Source organism: Cucurbita moschata, unplaced genomic scaffold (assembly GCF_002738365.1).
Source record: "Cucurbita moschata cultivar Rifu unplaced genomic scaffold, Cmos_1.0 Cmo_Scf00009, whole genome shotgun sequence".
Lineage (NCBI taxonomy): Eukaryota > Viridiplantae > Streptophyta > Magnoliopsida > Cucurbitales > Cucurbitaceae > Cucurbita > Cucurbita moschata.
This window is the reverse complement of record NW_019268525.1, coordinates 2,480,951-2,505,195: the sequence shown is the minus strand read 5'-3', so window position 1 is coordinate 2,505,195 and position 24,245 is coordinate 2,480,951. Positions and strand designations below refer to the sequence as shown.

At 38.3% G+C, this 24,245-nt stretch overlaps 4 protein-coding genes across 8 annotated transcripts in view; 3 read left to right on the top strand and 1 right to left on the bottom strand.

The window, feature by feature from the left end:
* Positions 1-682: 682 nt before the first annotated feature.
* LOC111447154 (alpha-L-fucosidase 2-like) lies at positions 683-5,500 on the top strand. Its single transcript, XM_023086174.1, has 10 exons — positions 683-1,077; positions 1,542-1,687; positions 1,924-2,789; positions 2,880-3,012; positions 3,159-3,317; positions 3,990-4,214; positions 4,315-4,416; positions 4,495-4,630; positions 4,766-4,961; positions 5,041-5,500. The coding sequence occupies exons 1-10, from the start codon at positions 852-854 to the stop codon at positions 5,348-5,350; spliced, it is 2,499 nt and encodes an 832-aa protein (XP_022941942.1). The 5' UTR covers positions 683-851; the 3' UTR covers positions 5,351-5,500.
* Positions 5,501-6,371: 871 nt separating this feature from the next.
* Positions 6,372-11,054, top strand: LOC111446884. 4 transcript variants are annotated; one of them, XM_023085802.1, is made up of 4 exons: positions 6,377-6,641; positions 9,364-9,479; positions 9,731-9,802; positions 10,771-11,054. In XM_023085802.1, exons 1-3 carry the CDS (start codon positions 6,484-6,486, stop codon positions 9,751-9,753), a joined length of 297 nt encoding a protein of 98 aa, XP_022941570.1. In that variant the 5' UTR covers positions 6,377-6,483; the 3' UTR covers positions 9,754-9,802; positions 10,771-11,054. The 4 variants fall into 4 exon arrangements, with proteins under 4 accessions (XP_022941567.1, XP_022941568.1, XP_022941570.1 ...); XM_023085799.1 differs by lacking the exon at positions 9,731-9,802 and having other exon boundaries at positions 6,372-6,641; positions 9,364-9,521; XM_023085800.1 differs by lacking the exons at positions 9,731-9,802; positions 10,771-11,054 and adding an exon at positions 9,901-9,916 and having other exon boundaries at positions 6,372-6,641; positions 9,364-9,510.
* A 3,657-nt stretch (positions 11,055-14,711) lies between these two features.
* Positions 14,712-15,763, top strand: LOC111447441 (zinc finger protein 4-like). Its single transcript, XM_023086612.1, has one exon. The coding sequence runs from the start codon at positions 14,912-14,914 to the stop codon at positions 15,485-15,487; it is 576 nt and encodes a 191-aa protein (XP_022942380.1). The 5' UTR covers positions 14,712-14,911; the 3' UTR covers positions 15,488-15,763.
* Positions 15,764-16,300: 537 nt separating this feature from the next.
* The window catches only part of LOC111447439 (homeobox protein HAT3.1), a 9,585-nt gene continuing 1,640 nt past the window's right edge, over positions 16,301-24,245 (bottom strand). Inside the window, exons 2-9 of one of the 2 annotated variants that reach the window (XM_023086608.1) lie at positions 22,789-24,102; positions 21,934-22,099; positions 21,686-21,809; positions 21,487-21,599; positions 20,797-21,405; positions 19,498-19,821; positions 17,126-17,215; positions 16,301-17,046 (exon numbers count right to left, since the gene is read on the bottom strand). In XM_023086608.1, coding sequence (XP_022942376.1) covers positions 16,609-17,046; positions 17,126-17,215; positions 19,498-19,821; positions 20,797-21,405; positions 21,487-21,599; positions 21,686-21,809; positions 21,934-22,099; positions 22,789-23,633 — 2,709 coding nt within the window. In that variant the 5' untranslated portion in view covers positions 23,634-24,102 and the 3' untranslated portion in view covers positions 16,301-16,608. Of the gene's footprint in view, positions 17,047-17,125; positions 17,216-19,497; positions 19,822-20,796; positions 21,406-21,486; positions 21,600-21,685; positions 21,810-21,933; positions 22,100-22,788; positions 24,144-24,245 lie in introns of both variants that reach the window. The other variant, XM_023086609.1, reaches the window with a different exon arrangement.

The following is a 24,245-nucleotide window of genomic DNA, read 5'->3' as shown; positions in this document are numbered from 1 at the left end:
TTCATACCAAGAATAATTATTAGTTATTAACAAATCATTATGAAACCTCGTGACATAAATATTAACAACCGATACTCGTAGCTGTATGATTGAATTAGAATCGAAATGTTAGGTGATCAAAATTAATATGCAGGCAACATTTCTCATCTTCACCATACCTACAACGTAGATATAATTATTATTCTTCCTACTACGTGCCATTGACCGTGACTCATAAAAAGTTCTATACAATTAAATTTTAGATATTTAAATATATAAAGATAAAATTAGCAATTAATAAATTCTATAATTCTTAAATATTGTAATATTACGTCATAAAAAAACATTTTTATTAATGAATTATAAGTCACAAAGCAATTATTTTCTGTCAAAACATTAAAATATTTGTTAATAATTATTATATCATCCTTAACTATATTTAGCTGTTTTTAACGTTCATGTCTAATATAGTTATTTAATTAAATGACAACATTGATTTGATTTTAAATGAAATTAATTAATGAAAATTTGAAGAATTTAGACTAAAATTAGGGGCTATAAACATGAACACGACAGGGAAAGAACACCAACAGAACAGCACATGTAAGTGTTGGGAAAATAAAAACTAAAAAAGAAAGGCACCGCCTTTCCTTAGCCAGATTCTTTCATTGATACTATATAATACGGATCAAAGATTAATTGATTTGATATCAACTTGGGGTCTCTCGTGAGCAATCGCTCTGCCACCACTCCTAGTACCGCGTGCTCTGTAGCCTTTTTAGCCTCTGCGCGTTTGTTTAAACGTTGAAAATGGCATTCTAGAACAGTAGAAATCCCCCATTTTCTTCGATTTTTTCTCACTTCCATTCTTCATGTTGCTTCCAATGTCGAAGACCCATCTCCATGGAAATGGGTTTCTTCTTGCTGTGCTTTTGATTCCTCTCTGTTTCCCCTTTTCCATGGCGGACAGCTCCGACCCTTTGAAGCTTACGTTCAATGGCCCTGCTAAACACTGGACTGATGCCATTCCTATTGGGAATGGGCGGCTTGGCGCGATGGTTTGGGGCGGTGTTGACACTGAGATTCTTCAGCTCAATGGTTTGCCCCCTTTCACTCATTATACCTCTGTTCTTCCTTGTTTGAACTAATTTGGAAGAAATCGAGGTGTATTTGGATGTAATATGCAGAGAAATCAAATGGGTTTGTGTGATTTTATGGCATTTATCTGGGTTTGTTTCATTTTTTGTTGCATGATTTGGGTATGTTTGTTTAAATGTGGAAACCCTTTATATTGAATTTTCGTGATTGATATGCATTTTTTCAAGATTTCTTCGCTGTTGGTAGTGTTTAGGCGGTTGATTCAGTCAGATTTGTTTGAATTATAGCTTGTTCTTCTACTGCGGAGCTTGAATGGATGGATCTGGTGTCATAAATCATTTGGTTTCCAAGTTTTTGGGAATATGTTTTTATGTAATGAACAGAACTCTACTGATTCATGTCAACTTAGTAATGCATTGCTATACTTTTAGTTTCAATTATGCACTCTGAAGCTATTCATGTAGAGGATACTCTTTGGACGGGAATTCCTGCGGACTATACCAATTCGGATGCGCCCGTTGCGTTACGAGAGGTTCGAAAGCTCGTCGACGATGGAAAATATGCCGAAGCGACCGAAGCTGCGGTCAAGCTATCAGGAAAGCCGTCTGATGTAATTCTCAACCCTCTATGAATGTTGTTTATTGTTTTATTCTCTGGTTAGCTAATCTCGTGTTACTTGTATGCCTTCCACGCTCTCTTAAACAGCTTGCATTGATTAGATCTACTCACTAGGCATCGATTATCGTCGTCTTCGTTGGCTTATCATACTGAAAACTGTATAGAGCGTTGAGTTTGAAGCAGTTTGTATGAGTATTATGCTATACTAACAATCTTGTAATCATGAAGGTTTATCAACTCTTGGGTGATATCAAGCTCGAGTTTGATGATTCGCATCAGTTGTATATCTCGGAGACTTATCGTCGAGAATTGGACTTGAATACAGCCACAGCACGAGTGAAGTACTCTGTGGGTGATGTAGAATTTACAAGGGAGCATTTTGCGTCTAGTCCGGATCAAGCGATTATAACCAAAATCTCTGCGAGCAAACCAGGGTCTTTGTCGTTCATAGTGTCGATGGATAGCAAGTTACATCATAGCTCGCGTGTAATCGATGGTCAAAATCTGATCATGCTTCAAGGAAGCTGTCGAGGCGTGAGGATCCCTCCGAAAATGGATTTGGACGAACATCCCAAGGGAATTCAATATTCTGCAGTTCTTAGTTTACAGGTCAGTGATGGCAGTGGAGTAGTACACGATTTAAACGAAAAGAAGTTAAAGGTTAATGGCTCGGATTGGGCTATCTTGCGTCTGGTGGCTTCGTCTTCGTTTAAAGGGCCATTTACAAACCCTTCATTGTCTGGGAAGGATCCTTCTTCGGAGTCGCTTGCTACAATGGAGAAGATTAAAAACATGTCGTATCAGGATCTTTACGCCCGACATTTGAATGACTACCAGAGTCTTTTTCACCGTGTTTCGTTGCATCTTTCAAAGAGCTCTAAGAATGAATCTTCTTCAACTAGCTCTGGAGGAAAGGAAGGTCGAGTAGCGTCTACTGCAGCGAGAGTAAAATCTTTTAAGATCGATGAAGATCCATCCATGATAGAACTGCTATTCCAATATAGTCGATATCTACTTATCTCTTGTTCACGGCCTGGAACTCAGGTGGCTAACCTTCAGGGTATATGGAACAAGAACATCGAACCGGCATGGGAGTAAGTGAACCGAGCGAACCGTAACTCATTCTCTGTGTACCGTTCTCATACGTTAGATGCTTATATGGTTCCGTTTTTCTTTTCTATCAGTGGTGCTCCGCACTTGAACATTAATCTCCAAATGAACTATTGGCCAGCCCTTCCCTGCAACCTTAGGGAGTGCCAGGAGCCATTGTTTGATTTCACTAACTTCTTGTCTGTCAATGGACGCAAGACTGCAAAAGTAAGCATCTGTGCCTTCTCAACTTCATATGCCGTGTATTGAAGATCGATAGCCTAAGGCCGTTTTGGGGCTGTTACTATCCATTATGGTTGAACATTCTCGACCTTGTTGGTGTTATTGTCCTCACGTGTTCTTGAATCTTGTAGGTGAACTATGAAGCTAGTGGTTGGGTGGCTCATCAAGTGTCGGATATTTGGGCGAAAAGCTCTCCCGATCGAGGACAGGCTGTTTGGGCTCTATGGCCAATGGGTGGAGCATGGCTTTGTACTCATCTGTGGGAGCATTACACTTACACAATGGACAAAGTAAGTTCCTGCTTGCATTTGTGTGGCTGTCCTTTGTTTAGTGCTTAGTTTGAGCGCTTAGTTTGAGCAGATGGACATCGGTTGGAGAGGAGAACGAAACATTCCTTATAAGGGTGTGAAAACTTCTCCCTAGTATACGCGTTTTAAAACCGTGAGGCTAAGGTGATACGTAATGGACCAAAGCAGACAATATCTGCTAGGGGTGGGCTTGGACGGTTACAAATGGTAGCAGAGCTAGACACTGAGCGGTGTATCAGCGAGGACGCTGGGCCCTCAAGGGAGTGGATTGTGAGATCCCATGGAAACCTCTCCCTAGCATACACGTTTTAAAACTATGAGGCTGACAACGATACGTAACGGGCCAAAACGGATAATATTTGCTAGCGGTGGGCTTAGATTGTTACAAATGGCATTAGAAGTAGGCACCGAGTGGTGTGCTAGCGAGGACGCTGGCCCCCCAATGGGGTGGATTGTGAGATCTCACATCGGCTGGAAAAGAGAACGAAACATTTCTTATAAGGGTGTGGAAACCTCACCCTAGCTGACGCGTTTTAAAATCGTGAGGCTAACGACGATACATAATAGACCAAAACGGACAATATCCACTAGCGGTGGGCTTGAGCGGTTACAAAATTGCTCTTCATTATCTTACATAATTCAATCCATGTTCAGAATTTCTTAAAAAACAAGGCATATCCTCTGATGGAAGGATGCACGTCGTTTTTGTTGGATTGGCTAATCGAAGGCAAGGACGGATATTTGGAAACGAACCCATCAACATCCCCGGAGCACATGTTTATAGCTCCTGATGGCAAACCTGCTAGTGTAAGCTATTCGACAACAATGGATATCGCTATCATAAAAGAGGTGTTCTCATCCATCGTATCCGCTGCAGAGGTGAAATTTTTTTCATCGTGCTCGTAAACTGCAAAACTTATTTACTTCACCTACTCGATGTGTTTGTTTACGGTTTTTCGAAATTTTACCTGTTTAACAGATTCTGGGTAAAAGCAAGGATGCTATTATCAACAAGGTCCGGATGGCTCAATCTAGGCTCTTACCTTACAAGATAGCTAGAGATGGTTCACTTATGGAATGGGTATGTAAGTATCACATCTCTTTACCGAAACATCGCAGAATTACATAGACCGCCCTAACTCGACATGTCTTGGCTTAGGCTCTTGACTTTGAGGACCGAGAAGTGCATCATCGACATGTATCGCACCTGTTCGGGCTGTATCCAGGACACACTATAACTGTCGAGAAAACTCCCAACGTTTCGAAAGCTGCAGATAATACTCTTCATAAAAGAGGTACCTGTCGATTAACTTCTTGAAATTATCTTTTACTTTACGCTGTTGAGTCCTTTGGGCGATTGTGTCGTGCCAATGTCGATGATTAGCCGAATCCAAGAGCAACAGTCCTCATAGCCTTCTAATATGAAACAGGAGAGGAGGGTCCAGGATGGTCCACAGCATGGAAAATCGCTCTATGGGCTCGTCTTCAGAACAGCGAGCACGCGTACCAAATGGTCAAGCATTTGTTCGATCTCGTGGACCCAGATCATGAAAGTGATTACGAAGGCGGGCTATACAGCAACTTGTTCACTGCTCACCCTCCTTTCCAAATAGACGCTAACTTCGGGTAAGAAGTTATCAACACCCTTTTCATTTGATAATCTACCAGCAAGCTAAACATATCTTTGTTGCTACCGTCGTATCAGATTCTCGGCCGCCATTGCCGAAATGCTAGTCCAGAGCAGCATGAACGATCTGTACTTACTTCCCGCTCTTCCCCGCGACGTCTGGCCCTACGGTTGCGTTAAAGGATTGAAGGCACGGGGTGGCTTGACAGTGAACGTCTGCTGGACGGGGGGAGATCTGAACGAAGTCGGTGTTTGGTCGTCGGAGCAAATTTCGCTTACGACGTTACACTACAGAGGGACTAAAGTTGCAGCAAATTTAACATCTGGGAAAGTTTACACTTTCAATAAGCTGTTGAAATGTGTTGGAACATACTCTCTACCAAAATGATGAGATACTCAGCCACACAAAAGCTTCTTCTGCTCACCATTTCATTTTGTTATTCATACAATGATTGTTAATCAATTATTTATTACCACTTTTTTTTTATACTATGTTTTTGATAATTTACTATTTGTAATGAAATGAAGATCTTGCCCATCTTAGTTCTTATCGGATTCCTTAATCTTCACGAACAATGTATTTGATAGATATTTTGATCAATTCAAGCTTATATAGTTTGTTCTGCACTCGTTGTGTGCTGCTATGCATTGAATGAGGTTCCACCCGAGAATTTGCTTATGTTGATTGAGCCTGGCCTATCCATCGCTTTAAAAGCGCACTGAGCTAGCCCTGTATTTGAAGTAGGTAGAGGTTAGACCCACGAGCCTCCATAAGAAAGGAGCCCACTACTACAGGAAGGGGAAACCATTGAGGATGAAGTCAGCTCGGGGTTGGTTAGACCTACGAGCCTCCATAAGAGAGGAGCCCACCACTATAGGAAAGGGAAACCATTGAGGATGAAGTTAGCTCGGGGCTGGTTAGACCCACAAACCTCCATAAGAAAGCAGCCCTACTACTATAGGACAAGGAAACTACTGAGGATGAAGTCATTTAAGCTGAATGCTTACATTAATATCAGATAACTAGACGAGTACCGATTATCAAGTATTGTGAGAGGGTCACTAGAATGGTAACGAACGATAGCCATCGGAGATGGATAGTTGGCACGATCGTTAGAGGTGCACGGTGGAAGTAATAACTGATGGTGGACGGTGGACGATGGAGGTTGTCGAGCTAAGTGGTCCCCAACAATTGTATGTTTTTTTGAGGAATTTTTTTTTTAATTTTAATAATTTGGTTTTATTTGTGTTATTTAAAATAACTTATTTCTTTAAACTTTTTTTTTAAAAAAAAGATCATTAAATTTACAGAAATCAGATCGGACCGTCTGATTTCAATCATGCGGTGTATTATGCATAAGCCACATCTAAGTCCATAGAATGCAACCCACCATAGCATTTTTCTCGTAGGCATCCGTACCCTCGTAAAACCCTTGCTGAGCGCTGCTCATTGTGTGCGCTAAACCTCGACATCGGCTCGTCTTGCTGAATTTTGATCGAACGAAGAGCTGCACTGCTAACATGGCTTGGCGCCCTTCTGGATCTCTATCTCGCTCCCTGATTTCTACTGTTAGGGCTTCTTCTCTCCGATCAGCTCCTTCTCTTCCTCGGCTCCACCCGCCACCTCTCGCCGCTCGACCTCGTCTTCAATCTCGTCGGCTTTCATTTTCAACTTCCAGGTACTTCACAAGTTTCTTAATCGGCTGTTTGGTTTTAGTGCGAAACGAATTGTTCAATGGATTAGAAGTGTTGTTGAATTCTGAATTGTTTGATGCTAGATGCCTGGTATGTCGTTTTGATCTCTTTCTTTGCCCTGCCCCTACAGTATTGGAAAGTGGGTAGCTTTACTATTCTTAGTATGTAGTTTCCCACACGTCTGAATATGAGAGAATTTGTTAGTAATAGTTAGTTTAAGTTGCTATTTTTTTTACCGTGTAAGTAGTTATTTTTAGCTTGTGAGTTGTGATTGAATGAAATTGTAGACTTTCCCAATTCTCCACCCTCTCTTGAGCAATAATGGAAATACTTAGTCGTGTTAGTAGAATTTTCCGATGCTCAAAGAATCGGTTAGTCTCAATGATTTAGTTATGTAGTGTTGTGGACGAACACTCAAATGTCGAACAAGTGTGGTATGGAGAAGAGGACTTATCCTCAATAAGAGCAAACTCTTGGTGAAGCTAAAGGGCTGGACAAATGAAATGATTATTTGAGGTTTAGGGGCACTTTGTTCGAAGAAAGGATTGTTGTAACGACGACAGGTCCTGCGTTAGGTAAACAAGGGGGAGATCATGACTATAGCTCTAAGAGATGACTAGAGATGCTCAATTTCCATAGGGATGCCCTAACGCGGCCGAGAACAGGGGTGGGAGTAGGAAATTGAATTTGATGCCAAAAGACATTTTCGCCTCAAGAGAATAGGGAATTGAGAAAATCTACAATTTCATTCAATCACAACTCAGAATAAATGCACTCTAGTGTTACAATTAGCAACTTAACAGAACTAAAATAGCTAGAGTAGCTTGATTATCCACAAACACTTTTACATTTTCCTCTTGCATTAAATTCAAGTTGTGCATCAACTTTTTCAACCATACTGCTCAGTTCACTACTGCTATTTCCGCAATGCTTCTGCAGTTGACTGGGATACTGTGTCTTACTTTTTTGAACACCATGAAAAACACCGTAAACAAATTGAAACAATACCAGAGGTGCTTTTCATCCAATGTCCTAATCCAATCAGTATATGAATAACACTGCAAACTCAAAGCTCTCAACTTTGATGATTTTGATGCCAAAAGACAATGTGTCTTTCAAATATCTCAAAACCCTCTTTGCAACTGATTCTTGCTTGCATACTGAAGAAATCTGGATAAGAAACTTATAGTCTATACGATGTCAAAACACTTTAGGAGCTTACTGAAAGGAGGTTAATGTAGGTTCAAGATGATTTTGAGCTTCGAGCTCCAGAGAGAAACAAACAGACAAGTATTCTCAATAATTAAATAGAGTTTTTTGGAACATCTCTATTTTTTGTAGATAGGGGTGTAAGGAAAAATTGAAAAATAAAAAAATCAATTAAACCAACCAAAAATTGCCACTATTACATGCACTCCTTTAACGGAGGCCTTAGGCCCATAATGAATGCATCGAATCGACTAAATCGCTGGCTAACTGGTTAGGATCGGTTTGGTTATGAACCATGGTGGTTTGGCTCAATTTTTATCTTTTTCCTCACATTTTTAGCGGTTCTACTTTGGTTTGGTGCTGAAATCAAATTGAACTGAACCTTCACACCCATACTTTCCAACAATAGTTACCACATATTACTCTAGAAGGGAGTAGCCACTTCTTACTCTACCATTGTTAGCTGGAGCTTCTACCGACTCTACCATTATTATAGGGGTAGAGTGTTCATGACAAAGAAAGATCTTGAGATAGAACCACAAGACAGTTTGTAAAATGTATCCTTACCATAGAGATGCCTCACCAACTGTTTCAAAATATACCAAAGAGGAAAAAAGAACCCATCATATTTGCTTTGAGATTAGCTGATGAAAAAAGGCCGGTTAGCCTTTTCAATTTGCTTCTTGCTCAAAGCACTTGAGAACCCAAGGAATTTGAGCCCTAGCTTTAGCCTTTTTGAACTTCCAAAGTCGCATGTACTATATTTGCTTCTAACAACCACTATGTCACCATATTGAAGACTTGAACCTCCTAAAGAAAAAAAATTTATGAGGCGACACACTCGGTCCCAGTGTGCCCCTTCTGGAAAAAATCTCTTAAGGACTTTTGCTATATCTCTAGCTACACTTTCAACCAATGACTCTTGGCAGTTGTTAATTTTGTGAGGAACATATTTCAACAGCTTGGTCTTGAGAGTTGGTGTCTGGTGATATCACAGTCTTTTGTCAATACAGTGGACTTGGCTCCTCCATGGCGCCTTCAATGGCCCAACCAAAGAAGGTTTCAGTGACTACTTTATCATTGGTTCATTTCAAGAACAAGAAGTCTTTCTCTTAAATGAATGGTTGCTTCTCATTCTCAACTCTGCTGGTCTCCAAGTTCTTAATCACATGAAAGGGAACCCCACAAACATCTCCAGTCCATTCCAGTCTTCCCTATTCCATCTGTTGATCGACAAATTTCTCACATTATTCTCGCTCATGATCAACCTTGATTGGAAGGCTCTTTTTTGTTATCCTTTTAGGCAGTGGTTTCCTCTTCCCCGCTCTTTGATGTCTTTTTTTTTTTTTGCTATTTTGTTTATAATTCAGTTTCTTATTAAGAAGGGAATCTTTCTAATATTCTCTCTATGGTGCTTGATTTCAATTTTCTGGATTGCTTGCATGAGTTACAGGCATGATTGACTTTGACTTATTTATTATGAATTGCCCTTTCCAGGAATTTGGGAGAACTGGGATGCACGCAGTCTCTTCTGTCCATGCACATCGTGGGTGCTACCTGCCTGACATCACACCTATGTGTTAGCGTACGGGCTTTTTGCGAGCTGTCTCACGGTACATTCTGCCGTACTTGTCAGGATCGCTAGTATCCTCTTTGTGAGTCTTGCTTATGGGAAACATGAAAAACATATAGTAAATGTTTCTTCGTGATGTCATTGTCACCATGGCCATCTTTATAGTCATGATGTCGTAATGTTTCAGCTAATTTTTGTGTTTGGATCATATGGTGTGGTATAACTGAAGCAGTTATTTTTATACCATTAAAATGTCATTTAATAAGAAGAAATTGGGATTGGGATTGATAGGAATGAATGGAAAAGATGGGTGATGCACGTGGACATTCTATCATTCGAAAGCAGGAGACTGTCGCAACATTTGTAGGTCCCTTTTTTTTGGCTTTTTGATTCTTTCCCCCTTTCTTTTCACTTTTAGCAGTATTCTATGTGCACTTTTCTAAACTTCATAAAAATTTTAGATATATGAAATGGCGATGGTGAGTATATGCATTGGAGGTGGGTGAAGAGGAAAGAGACACATCTATATGGGAAGATAGAAGGGAATGTTTGATCCTGTTTGATCAACTTAACTTCTTTTAGTTGTCAATTTATTTAGTTCCTTCAATGGAGGAAATGAAGAAATATTGAGGTGTGATAATTAGTGAGTCAAATAAGTCGCTCACTTAAATTCTCTTAGAAAAATGTATTTGAGGTTGATATGGGCATACAACTTCTAAGATTATTATCAAAGATGACGTTCAAACCTTCTTCCATGATGGATGATACTTCAATTCAGTCATGCATAAAGATTTTGTGCTGACCTTCCTCGTTATACTTCCCTAGAAATTCTGGTCGTTGTTTTTTGCTAAGTGTACTGTTTAGCTGGAAATAAATGTACGAGAGGGTTCAGGAGCTTGATAACTTGAATACTCTGTTTATTATTTCTGAGTCTCGTAAGTTGAACTGAAATTAATACAAGCTTCTCTCTTCATCGTGTAAATCGTATACAATTACTATTCATCAGTACCGCATGATTTTACCCCTCTAGGTTTTCCTGGTTGAGGGAACTTCGGTTTGTAATTATGTCATATCTTGTAGCAGTTATTATTATTTACTGGTAGCGGTAGTCTATGTGATCCAATATAATGAAAGAAACGAGGCTTTCATTAGATATGGAACCGTAGCGCATAACATTTTCGGTGGATGATATTTTTGTGATATCTTTCAGAGTCATGAAGCATTTCATCATTGAACAAGTGTTCTTTTCTTACAAAGAAATTGAATTAAAATTGTAAACTGTTCACGTGTTATCTAGTTCTTATTGCTTTTCCTTTTGCTTTACATTGCAGGTACTTGAGCGATCTCCAGTACGAGCACACATGTGAGCAATTCTATGGGGGTGAAGTTCAGTAGGGAGAGAGAATTTCTGGGTACTTTAGTAGGTTGGTAGATGCAATAAAAAAATTTCCTAGCTGTTCAGGGAACTCATCCTATTATTCCACATAGTACTCGGTTGTCCTTTGGATTTCCCAAAATTATCAATTGTTGATTTGACCTGCTTTGTTTTACCTTCAATTACTTTCATTACACTTACTGGATTTTGAATCACGTTATGATATTCTTGTTTCTATTAGCTTTCTCAGTACCTTAAGCCGAAGAATTATAGATCTGGACACAGCCCAACAGAGAGAAATAATAATCCATCCACCTGTAAGTTTCCCACACAAAAATGACACGTTTTATTAATGTAGGCCTTTTACATAAAGTTTTATTAATATATGCCTCTTGCATAAAGTTATGTATATCTTAACACATTAATGCTTTCATATAATGAGAAACATATGTGGAGAGCTAGGATACAAACTTGTATTTTCATTTTTCGTATCTTCCAAGTGAATTATATTTGTTCGTGGGACATGAACTTTTCAACAACCAATTAGAGTCGAGTGTGTCACAGTTTGAATGGAACAGTTCAAACCACATATTCAACAATAGACACGAAGGCGAATCAGGTATGCTTTCTAAATGCTTGTCTGTATTCAGCTTTCAAGGGCTTAAAAATGAGATTGGTGTTGAGTGGCTGTTGTTGCTCAGCTCTTATTTGAAATCCAATCCATGTTGTAGGTGGGAACGCAATAGCAACAGCCACATGGGGTGCCAATGCCGATTTGATTGACACTAACATATCAATGTTTCTAAAGCCAGGTTTATGGTTTATTGTTTCATTTGGTCCACAATGCAATGCCACTCGTGGCTTGCTGCAGGAGCATTTGGGGATCGTTGTTGATTTTCATGGCCCATAGCCTTAAGCTTAGCTGGTGTTGTTCCCTACAACTGGACTGGCCCTCCTGCTTCCCTCTGATAAAAACTTGTTAGGGAAACCCAAAAGACACCTTCAAGCCCCATGACTTATTCCTTCCAACCCCCACAAGGAACTTGATTGAAAATGGTAACAGGGTGAGGACAGAGATAGTCTCTCGGGTCTCAATGGCTGACCCGTCCAAGTTTAATTTCCGTTTGTACCAGCTAGTTTTATAGAATGTGGGGACGAGTTTGAAGATTTCTCCCTTAGGATTTGAATTTTTCTTTATTGTCAAGTAGGAAAACCTCTGATCTCTCGATTAAGAATAATTAGATGAATTATGTTCTAGTTTGAATTCTTTGAAGGGTAGAATTCGAACACTTTTAGCTACTATTCAAACAGTTTACATCCTTTAGATTAAAAAGTGGTTGATTTTCTTAGTGGAGGGCTTAGATCAATGGTTGGAAGGATGGAGAGATATTTCCAACCTCAAAATATAAAAACTCTCTCCCTCTCTCACTTATTGGATGTCCAATATACAGAAAAGGACCGTTGAGAACCCCAGTTAGAAAGTAAGTGCACTTATAAAGCTGAGAAGATCCACTGCCCACTAGATTGACCATCTTTTGATCATCATCCCCATCATTTACAAACCTTTATTCAAAGCTTAGCTACTTCCATCGTCATCAAATAGTAATTCATATTTTTTATCATGATTTAGTTTCATTTTCTCTGTACTTTAGCATTGTCTCATATTAATATAATATGAATTTGTGTTGTTCTCAAGCTTTCTTTAATCTTAAAAACTATGATTTAATGTGACTTAATGTAAAGTAGATGTCGTCAATTACTGGACAAACTAATTGGTTCTATCCATTTGCTAATTAACTAATATTAACATCTATCTATGACCTTTATGATTGTTGAATATGGGTGACTTGAATATTGTATGCCAGAAGTTTATGACCTTTATTAACACTTATTGTCTATATGGCTTATTTTGAAGAAGGTCATGCTTCGTTGTGCAACATTCGATGTGAACAGAGTTTAATGGATACGACATCAATTACCATTCAAAAAGTTGATGGTTAGATCCCTCACTCTGTTGTTGTTGAACTCAAACAAATTTTTCTCGAGACCGTAACTTCAATTTTTTTGGTCAAGATTACGTGTCTTCATTGAATTCCAATTTCACCTAGAAAGGCTTTAGAAAGGTTTAGTTTACATTTGGTTAAGAATATCTCATACTTCATTTCAGTTTGCAGTAAACATCATCATCCATAGAGAGCAACGAACCCAAGTTCTAGTTAGTTTACTGTTAAAGACACTAAATAAAGCAAAAAGAATCAAACAGAATTAGACACCATTGTAAGTCCCTGATGGGTAAAGATTCCAATGTTCCCTTCCTCTCTTAAGTGAGAGAGAGACAGAAAGAAAGATCCTGTCTTCTCAACTAATAAGTCTTGCAGATGAGGACATGAACAAGTACTTCAAATTTCCTGTCCAAGTTAATCAACTAACTTGTAATACAAAAGAAGTCAAGCAAATCTCTACGTAGAAGACAAACCACCTTCGATTCAAGGCTATCCCTATTGAAAAATTATGGAAGGGAGAGAATAATACACAACAGTAACTCTAACAGTCCAAACCCGCTGCTAGTCGATATTGTCTGTTTTGGCACTTTACGTATTGCCATCAGCCTCACAATCTTAAAACGTGTCTATTAAGGAGAAGTTTCCATGTTCTTATAAGGAATGTTTCATTCCCCCTCCAACCGTCGTGGGATTTCACATTAACCCACCAAATCAAATATTATTTTGAAACATCTTCCAGAGCCAAAAAAAAAAAAACCATCTGTTCTTGGTGGGGTTCCATTTTTTCATGAGATTACAATGGAAAGAAAGAACTTATTAGCAGTGCGTACAGTACATGGTGGTTCTTGAGTGGTTCTCCTCTACAAAAGAGTTAGGGTGACTGCTAAATGGAAAGGAAAAAAAAGAAAGTATGAATAATATATCTCATCATTATCCCAATCATGTACAATTAGGTCAGAATGCAAAGCCATCTTTGTAATAAAGATGCTTTTCTACTTATTCTCTTTTGCCAAACAGAATGAAGACCCAAAAGAAAATCACTCAGTTTTAGATATGTATTGGAAACATCAGCCTTGGAAAGAATCCCACAAAAGTAGTTTCAAAAGTGATTCGTTTACTTGAGTTGGATAAGAAGCACTCCTTCGTTACGTTGGAGGGACACTTCAAACAATGTCTAATAGCCCAAGCCCACTACTAGTAGATATTGTTCGTTTTGTCGCGCTACATGTCGTCGTTAGCTTCACGATTTTAAACGCGTCTACTAAGGAGAGGTTTCCACACTCTTATAAGGAATGTTTCGTTCCCTTCTTCAACTGACATGGAATTTCACAGATTGTGACTTTCAATTACATTGATTTTGGTTTTTCTCAAAATTTCCCAAAAGAAGCCTTGTGTAGTGTTGGTATATGGCTCCTAAAGGTGTGGCCAAGAAGAAAGTAGCAAACAAAAGAAAATCGACATTATGTGAAGTTTGAATATTGACCAATCTTTCTATAATGTCAAGTATTTTTGTGGGGTCTAAGCAAATAATTGAAGCGATCTTGAATTCAAACTTCGGTTGTCTATGTGAGTTTACACATTTACATAATGTTCTATACGTACTTTTTTCATAACCATTATGGTTGAAGAATTATACATGTTACATTTAATCTCACGAAACAATTATCAAACGTCTAGAATAGGTAGCCATCTTGATGTTTGCTCACCTTCAACGATATCAAGATGTACAACTTATTTGACCACTAGTCAACCGATAGCAATTCGGTTGAGACGAATAATTGAAGATCTTGATTTCTGAATGCATATCCAACGTAAAAAGTGGTATCATTTAAGAAGGGAGTGTTAAGAAATAGGGATTGGAAAGATTGATGGAAGTGGGGAATCCTTTAGTTTGAAAGGGAAACAGTATAGATGACATAAGCATTGTCAACTGGACCACTAATGGTCGGGTTGAAAATGAAGATAAAAGAATAATCAAAGCCTGCTTCCATTACCACAGCTTCAGTTTCAAGGTTAGATTATAGAATCAGCAATCAATCCATCCAAATTTATAGTTCAAAAATCACCACTTTTAGTGTGGAATCCGGGTTTGCAATGATTTTTCAAGGACAACAAATTGAAACGTCGATAAACAGTAACGGACAAGCTGATTCGAGTGAAGAAGAACGAGAGGCAACAGACCAACCTGATGGCGTAGCAGCTTTGGAGTGGCTGGACTTGAGCTTGGGAAGGAAGAACAAGCAGCTTTTAGCTGAATCACAAAGCTCTGCAGCAGCTTCAACCAAGACTTTTTCATGCAACTTCTGTAAGAGGGTGTTCTTCAGTTCACAGGCATTGGGAGGCCATCAAAATGCCCACAAGAGAGAGAGGAGTGCAGCCAGAAGGCACCAAGCCCACAAGATGATGACCCTGTTTGGTCTGCCAATCCATAATTCTATGATTAGATCACTTGGTGTTCAGCCACATTCACTTGTGCACAAACCAGGCAGGGAAGATACTGTTCTAGCAGCAAGATTTAATCATGTCAAAACTGGTTCATGGGCACCTTTCATGTTGGGGGATGCCATGGACTTGATGTGGCCGGGGAGCTTCCGCTTCACTCAACATCGAGTTCTCGAAAAGCCACCATCAATCGAACCGTTCCAGCTCGATCTGAATCTTCGACTTTAATTCTTGTGTTTATCTGTCTTAGTACTACTCCGGAGTTGTCGTCTTCATTCCTGTAGTGCCGAGTAGCTCGTTCGTATATCAAGTGCATTACTAACTCTAAGGGATGTGCTAGAAAGAAGATGCACCATTACTGTTGCATCTCTTCTGCTTGTTAAAACAAAAGAGGCATAATTTGTTTCAACTTTGGGGCATTGAGTATATCAATTACATCAAACTGAATAGGGTGTAAGGGGGGGAAGAGAAAAAAAGATCAATAATTATTTTGTAACTTTAAAATTCTTGCTTCTGTCAACTCTTCCTGTGGTTACCCATTTCAGTGCTCAATCACAGGTCGCCAGAACTAGCAAACATCCCGAACGCTTGGAAGTAAGCTCGATCGATATGGATGAGGATACTGTGCTAATTCAAGTTGTTGACAACATTTTTACTCGTTCAAAACTGATAAACATAGGACCCACATGCAGTAGATATGAGTACTTTCAATGTGTAAAAGAACTACATTCGACATTTCGATTTTGCAGAACCTAGCTTCACATTTAATTACAAGATTATTTGCAAAACATTTCACTAAGAATGATGAAATTGAAATCAGTTGTTTGAAAAGTGCTGGATCGAAGAGCAAAGAGCATGTTACATTCATAAGTGATCTATCGCTGCAAAGCTTAACGTTGTCGAGAAAGGATACTCCGAGGCTGAAGGGTGCCTCGTAACAATCTTGTTCAAGACGACCCTGCAGAGCATTGAAGCAAGACTACTTCTGCCAGCTAAAATGGCAATGTTTTTACATGTGACCTCAAACTGAACAAAGCCAAGTTGTTTAACAGAACAATCTCTGCTACTAAATGGATAGCTAAACATTGATAGTTTAACACACATCAAGACAAGGGTCTGATGAGAGCATTCGTTTGAAAATGCATATAAATATCTAACAACAAGCTCTACATTTACGTTACTCAGACAAGGATTTATGTGAAAGTGATTAGAAAGAGGAATTTTAATGTGACCGCAAAGAACTACAAACAATTAGAATTACCTCCCTTCACCAGCATCTGATCTAATGTGGTTCTTGGAAGAGGATAAATAGCCGAATAATTTTCCAGGATCGATCAAAACTTCAGAATCTACATGGATTTCCTCCTCCTCTTCTTAACCTTATCAGCTGTTTGAATTTCATCAACTTTTGATGACTTAGCTGGAGGCTTTCGTGATTTCTTTCTGTCCTTTGAACGGGATGCCACTTGATCTGACCTGCCCTTCCGTTTTCTGGATTTTGTAGCAGCAGATTCTGGCCTTTTAGGTTTCTGATTCGCTAATTTGTCATCCCCTGTAACCCCACTCTGACATGGGGCCACAACACTAATTGCCTTTGGTGATTCTTGATGTTGAGCACCATTGCTGCAGGTGTCTCTGAAACATGCACCAGATTCTTGCTCAGGCTTGGGAGGTTTTCTACTTGTCTGAGATGATTGAGTGCCCATTCTTGAAGCACTCTTTGCTTTATTAGCTTCACTGGAGGGATGGCGTGTGCTCCAACGTGTATTCTCAAACCATTTACTAACCTGACAATGTAATAAACAATTGAGCCTTGCAGTAGAATAAAATGTTAGCTAGAACTTCCCAAGAAACCCAATGCATAACCTGCTTCAGACTGAGCCCTAGTTCTCGTGCCAAACTCTCCTTTGTAGCTCGTTCAGGATACTGATTTTCTTGGAATGATGCAAGGAGTCTCTGGAACATTTGCAACAACATTAGGACCAAGAAATGGCATTAATTTCATTTTCAACAATACTGATATGTGAAAAGATCCACAAGAACATCAAATCAAATCATATGTACGACTCAGTTCACTCCAGAATAAATGGAAAAAGATCCTTAAGTTACTGAATCCATCCAATCATGAAACTCCATGCTCGTTCGCCAAAAATAGAAAAATACATTGTGTCTTTGTTGTCTTCTTCCACTCTTTCTTCCATTTGTGATCAACAAAAAAAATTCCTTAAAAGATTCAGGGGCTTCTGATAATATGACCAGTAGTCTAGCCTGTTCTATTCTATAAACCTGGGGCAGGAAATAAAAACGTAAGAATAGCAGGTGATTCTTAGTCCACACCCATAGTCGGTATTCGGTAACATTAAAATCTCATTGTTTTTGGTCTATCTAATGTTTTTCATGCTCCAAAGTTGTCTTATAACCTCATATCCATAGGCAAACTCACAAAAGAATTTCATGCCAGGCTGATTTTTCATCCTCACTTCGTGATTTCAGGAACCGGTCTCAGGGGGACGATTGGAAGTGCTAGGGAGAGCAAGGGTCTCTAAATCCTATTTATATAAGGAGTAAAGTTCTAACAAAGAAGCACCAAGAAATTCGTGTCTTCAAACAACTTCTATCTTTAGTAATGATGAGATTTATTTATGGCATTTTAGATTAAGATATCCTTTTCTTTCTTCTTTTTTGTTCATAGAAGGTGTTCCCAAATATATTTCAAATAAAGATCCATCTATTGTCCAGTGTGAATTTGTGCCCTTGTCAAGCATCATTGAAGCACATATAATCCTCGTCCATATCAAGTATCACGACCATTTAATTTAATTCATTCACATATATGGGGTATAGGGTTATACATGTCATGGTAAAAAGGGTTCATACCTATGATAAATGATCATACTAGAGTAAGCTAGGTATAATTGTCAAAAGAAAAATCAGAAGTTGAAAAAAAATTCAAAAGATTTCATCATATGGTTCACACCCAGTTCAATGCCAAAATCCAAGTTGTTGGAAGTGATAGAGGTTATAGAGTACTTTGCTCATGGTCTAGGGGATTTCTTTAAGGAAAAGGGGAGATAGTCCAACAAAGTTCAAGTCGTAATACACCCCCAACCAAATCGTAGGGTTGGAATGACAAATAAGCACTTGTAAGAGGTAGCTAGAGCCCTCATGTTTTATATGAACATACCCAAATATCATTCAGGTGAAGCAATTTACACTCTACAAACCTGATCAATAGAATGCCATCTAGGGTCTTGAATTTTAGAACACCGTTCAAGTGCTCCACAATCTTGGTTAAAAACTCCATGGCTCTAGAAATATTTGGATGTACTGATAGGGGTGCTAGCAAGTTAGACCCAAGAGCAAGAAAATGTGACCAAAGCATATACACATCTATGGAATTGCACAACAGAAACGTTTGCATCTGTTGCGAAGCTTAATACTGTTGAGATTTTGTTATCTACTGCCGCTAATCAATTGAATCACTTTGAGGTGAAGAAAGCATTCTTAAATGGTTATCTTGAAGAGGAGTGTAAGCCCTCATAATAAAGTATCCGAGTCGACACCAAGAATATTTGCTCAATAAATAGCACAAAATTGTGACTGGCAGTTGCAAGAAAAAAGAAGAGAAGAAGCCAGGGAACATAAAAGAGTTAAAATGCTAAAAAAGTATTCGTAAAATTGTGGTTACAAATACAAAAGGGAATAACATTTCAATTTCTTTTATATAACTGGCTTAATGAGAGTATGAATTCATAATGTAGGATTCAGTTTGAATTTCATTTTAATTTTCTTAGAGAGGAATAACGACAGAAAGACAGAAGAAAACTGCTTTGAATGAGTGTCTCAACTATTATTGAGACCACTCGACTGGATTCAGAGTCAATTTTAAGAATGACAAATGTATTTTGATAAGAAAAATTGAAACAACAAATATAATAGACCACATGGCTGACATTATGGAACTCCAATATTGAGTTCATCGGACTCTTTAGGCATCAGTATGCATTCTTAATAAGGTTGCAGAAGGGATCAATAGAAAAATCTTCAAATAAAACCTCATTTCCCAACCCCACCCAATAACAGGGAAGAAAAAAGGGGGAAAAAAATAGATACATGAATGAAAAAGGAAATCCCAGCTCAAACAAAACGGTACAAGAAAATAACATCTTGTTAAGGATAATGTTTTGGAACCAAAACAGAGCTGCAAAGAAAAAAGAACTAAGAAGAAGAAGAATTACCTCCAATGTAGGTTGACTGAGCCTTCTATGTGATGATGAAGTGGTTCGTCTAACAGAAGAACTAGATTTCAAAGTGCCTTCAGGAGTTTTAGTCACAGAATTATCCATATTTTCAGCAGCTGGCTTTTGACGAGTTCTCTTAGAACTGCGTTTAGTTTTTATATTTTTCAAATCATCAGTTCCATTTCTTGACAATGCAGGAACCGGGTTTTTAGGACTTCCCTTCCTTGTACTCCTACCACGACCTCTGTCATCACTTGAATCTATAGAATCACTGCCATATGTGTCATCGCTCGAGTCGGTAGGAACATTCCCGAATGTCTCCTTCAATAATGTAATAGGGAAACAGTATAAAGGAATAGAAACTCATTAACTCGTTTAGTCTAACCAAGCAAGAGCCATGTTAAATATCTAGATTCATCTTATAAAACATTTGATGCATAAGTACATTCAATTTATCCACACAAGACACAGAACATGTACCAAGGCTACATAAACACATTTTACGGGGACAATGCAACTTGAAAATTTTTCCATTTTATTTCATCTTTTTGATGAAGAAAAAAGAAAAAAGTAATTGAAAGATAATTCTCAAGAATGAGAAACCCTTTTCTACTGATTTTATATTCTACAGTCTAGCAAAACACATGGAACGTGCTCCCATAGTGAATATCTTGAAACTTCAACGACCAAATAGATACCAGCCCCAAACTTTTGAACAGAAAGTGTATTTTGCCCTATTAATCATGACAACATTCAGAAGAAATTCAAGCTTTGGTGTTCAATTTATGCTCATTTAGGATTTTTTTTTAAAGTTAATTATTTTGGAGTTTATGTATATTAATTTTTTTGCCACAAGGAAATTTTGTAGCACCACATAAAAGTTTTAACTAATATAATAAATTTAAATTTAAAAGTGTCTTGGTCAACTTTTCATTTCTTAGCTAACAAAAAACATTAGGCACAGAATATTTTGACCTATTTCTGAAAATTTGCGGTCTAAATTGTAAAATTTGAAAGTGAACTCGATGAAGTACCAAAAATTTGAAGGAATATCATTCTACCACAACGAAAATCCCAAGTAGTGCACACTGAGAATAATCAAGGTAAGAATGTTAATATGAGCCTGTGATTAAGACACTAGTAACCTTCCCATCAAAGTTTTGAATTCCCACGGCCAGTCAACTATGTTTGAGAGAGAGTCGTCCATATACTTTAAAGAATAAACTGGCAAATAGAAATATAAAATTTTTATTCTATAAGAATATAGTGTAATATGATTTATAAGAGAATACTCACATCATGAAGCTTCTTGTAATCCAATCGCTCCACATGTCTTCTTCCCGAAACTAGTTCAAGACCACCCTCATCAGGACCTGACCCTACTAGACTTGATAACTTGTTATGTTGTGCATTCTTGTTAGGACCGCGTCCAGAACTTTGCCCATCAGAGTTTCTTACAGGCACAGTATTATTTAATGGAGAAGACGCTATGTTATCATCTTTGGACGACCCGTTATCAACAAGTGCAGCTAGATCCTCAGAATCAGATGTAAAGTCAGAACTTGAACTTTCCTGTCCAACACCTTCATCACGCACTGGAGCACCAGGATCATAATCATCATCCTCCGAGTCATCTGAAGGGAGACCCAAGTACTGGTCATCATTGGGTGGAGCCTCCAATTCCTCAGAAGCAGAAGCAGAAGCATACCCAGATTTATCAGAACTTGATAGATCAGAACTTGATTGATCAGAGCTTGAGTGATCAGACCTCGATTCACCATCCTGGTCAATAGCATCTGGAACATCAGGATCATAATCACCATCATCAGAATCATCTGAAGGGAGACTCATGGTGTGATCAGAACTCTGGCCAGCTGCTGCTGCCGCTGCCTCGGGAAAGACTTTCTGCACAGAGTTAGAAGAATATAATAAAATAACAACCAACCAAAAGCACCTTTTGAGCATATGTTGGAAAATTATTATTACCTCCCAACCATCAGTAATAGAAAGATTTGATCCTTGAAATTCATTAAGAAGATCAATGCAATCATCTTTGCAATCACATCCAGGGCATAGCCATCCCTCATCATCTGGTGGGACTGTGAGAGGAAACGAGGGAGCGTGAATGAAAAGTTACTGGTAACAAAATGACCTTCTAATTTCTAGTTGGTAGTGAGAATATTACTGTCTGAGTTTAGCAAAGGTGGTTCTAAACAGAACTGGTGGAACCCACGATCACAGACACCGTCACATAGTATGATGTCATTCTCAAGGGACAGTTCCTTGGATCCACATTTTCCACAGAATATCTGATACAAGGTCAGAAGTTCACAATTTATCACAAAAAGTAGATGCAACAGAGGCAAAATTTAGGAATAATGAATCAAAAGATAACATCTAGTCAAAATTAATCTTAAGACAATATCCCCCTACATCCTCACTATCTATCTGGCCTTCAGAATCGAATAAAGCTTCAGAAAACCTTCCTTCAGAACAGAGTGCATCAATACGTTGAAATAGATCTCTTATTTTCAATTTGCGTCGCATTATTTCATTTGATGCACGTTGAAGTTCCTTTTCAGGCTTCAATTTATCTGAGCTGCATGGTTATAGTGATGATTAGTAGACGCCATGCATTTCATTAAGACCCATATGATATATGAAATGAATAGATAAGTAATAGTAGGAAACATTGATGACTGAAACAAAGATCAAATTAAAACTTCAATATTGATCTGAACATATGGTGCATAGAAATTGCTATCCACTTCGTATCAGAATGAATTAACAATGGATATAACTTCTAGGTTTATTATCATTAGAATCATCTGTAAGTTAGGAATTCTAGAAGCCTGGCTTGGTTAATGTCATAAATCTTGAAAGCATCGAATAATACAGGTGAGCACTTGCAAGTAATCGCAGCTAAAAATGAAACAATGAACAAGGGTACTAAATCCAAGACCTAGTCACTCTGTAAACCTTTAACAAGCGTTTAATTAGATCCATTCTAAACCATGGAGTAGGGACCTGCGAGCTTTTAATTTGTGTTCAATTGCTTTATTGAGGAGATTTACTATCCAACCTTTGTTTTTGTATTCTTTGTTTTCTCAATTAGCATTCACAATGCGCTGGAAATAATACTAGATGCCATACAAACAGAAATCAGTGGAATCAGTGGAGTGTACGCAATGAGAAAATGACCATCTATCAAAATCACAGAAACAAAGTAATACAAAAAAGTATCAGGATGCAGTCAATGTAAGACCGATTAAATGTGAAAATACATACCTGAACCCTTTCCAGCCTTCGCTAGAATAAGCTTCAATCAAGCTCTGTTCATATTTGATGCGGTTCACTAAATATCTCAAATGATTCCTGATTGATGAAAACTCATCAACTCTTGCTCCCTTTCCCTTTATCTTTCTATTCTTCTTCTTCCCTTTTCCCTCCTCTCCAGCAGTAACATTACTCAAGTCATTACTTGGTTCAGGAGCTTTAGCTTTATCTTGGGTCCTTGAACGCAAAACTCTGTCACTACTTATAAGGGACCTTAAGATATAATTTTTCTTTTTTGATTTTAAAACTCTCTTATCCTTGCAACCCACCTCTGGAGAATTATCGGGGACCATATTTAAATTTGTTATAGAAGTATTTTGAATTGAATCTTCTATAGGAGGGTTCGCCTGTTCAATATAATTTTTGTTGTTATCTTCAGTTGGAGGTTCCGAGCACTCATTAAGAAGAGCCGTTGTCTCAACTTCAATAGGTAATATTAAATTTTCAGTATCTTTATCGCTGGATAATAAATTGCCAGCTTCATCTTGATCATTATCAGCAAGTTTAGAGATAGTCTGACTGCTTTTTTCTGGTAATCCACGGTGGGCTTCTCCCAAACCAAGTTCCTTCCTATCTTCCTCCATATTCTGTTTGACCCCTGGTTTTTCTTCATCTGGACTGCCAGTTTTACTGGTCCAGTCTCGAATTGTTCCCAATTCCAGATAGTTAGGAGCTGAATGCATTTGCTCATTTGCAAGACTAGTTAGCACTTCAACTTCAACACTGGCCTTGGCTTCTTGTACGGCTGCAGATTTATTAATAGTTCTTGACTCTGTATATTCATCTCTTTCTTCCATATTGTCCCCTAAGAATACCAACTTATCTCCTTGACTACTCCTATTCCTGCTTACTTCAACTAGAGGTTGCTCAGACTTTAAGACTAAAGAATCAACCACTAAGATAATATACACTCTTGCTTACCACTTCTGGCGACTAAGTAGCCTATTCCTAATCAATCATTTTCGAAGTGCTTGGCCGAAGATGTTTGAATAAAATTAATACACAATTATTGAAAGTTCCTAATGACAACTTCGGAAGGTTGTTTCAATTGTCCACTATGAATTTTTTTCTTACTTTTCTGATACCGTTTTCGAATTCTCATTAGCAGGATGCTGCACTGGAGTTAATTTTATCAACTTCTGCAACTGCCAGGGAATGGGAGTTTTCTTCCTTGGAACCCCAAAGATTTATCTACACACGTATATGGACAACCTCAAGCACTCTCTTCAAAGAGCTTCTCCACGGACATTTATCAGTCTTGATTATCTGGCACAGGAGAGACACCATGGTTACCACCATCAGCCATCCTGAGGGATGTAAGGCTACTAATGACAAATAATAAAATCTTTTGCATGGGCACACTGGAGAATCACATCCACTAATCTCCCTCTTTTTTTTTTTTTTTTGGG

Coding starts and splice junctions, on each gene's coding strand:
- LOC111447154 (XM_023086174.1), top strand. CDS start 852: ATGTTGCTTCCAATGTCGAAGACCCATCTCCATGGAAATGGGTTTCTT. Junction 2,790..2,879: donor AACATCGAACCGGCATGGGA/GTAAGTGAACCG, acceptor CTTTTCTATCAG/TGGTGCTCCGCACTTGAACA. Junction 4,631..4,765: donor TAATACTCTTCATAAAAGAG/GTACCTGTCGAT, acceptor AATATGAAACAG/GAGAGGAGGGTCCAGGATGG.
- LOC111446884 (XM_023085799.1), top strand. CDS start 6,484: ATGGCTTGGCGCCCTTCTGGATCTCTATCTCGCTCCCTGATTTCTACT. Junction 6,642..9,363: donor CTTTCATTTTCAACTTCCAG/GTACTTCACAAG, acceptor TGCCCTTTCCAG/GAATTTGGGAGAACTGGGAT.
- LOC111447441 (XM_023086612.1), top strand. CDS start 14,912: ATGATTTTTCAAGGACAACAAATTGAAACGTCGATAAACAGTAACGGA.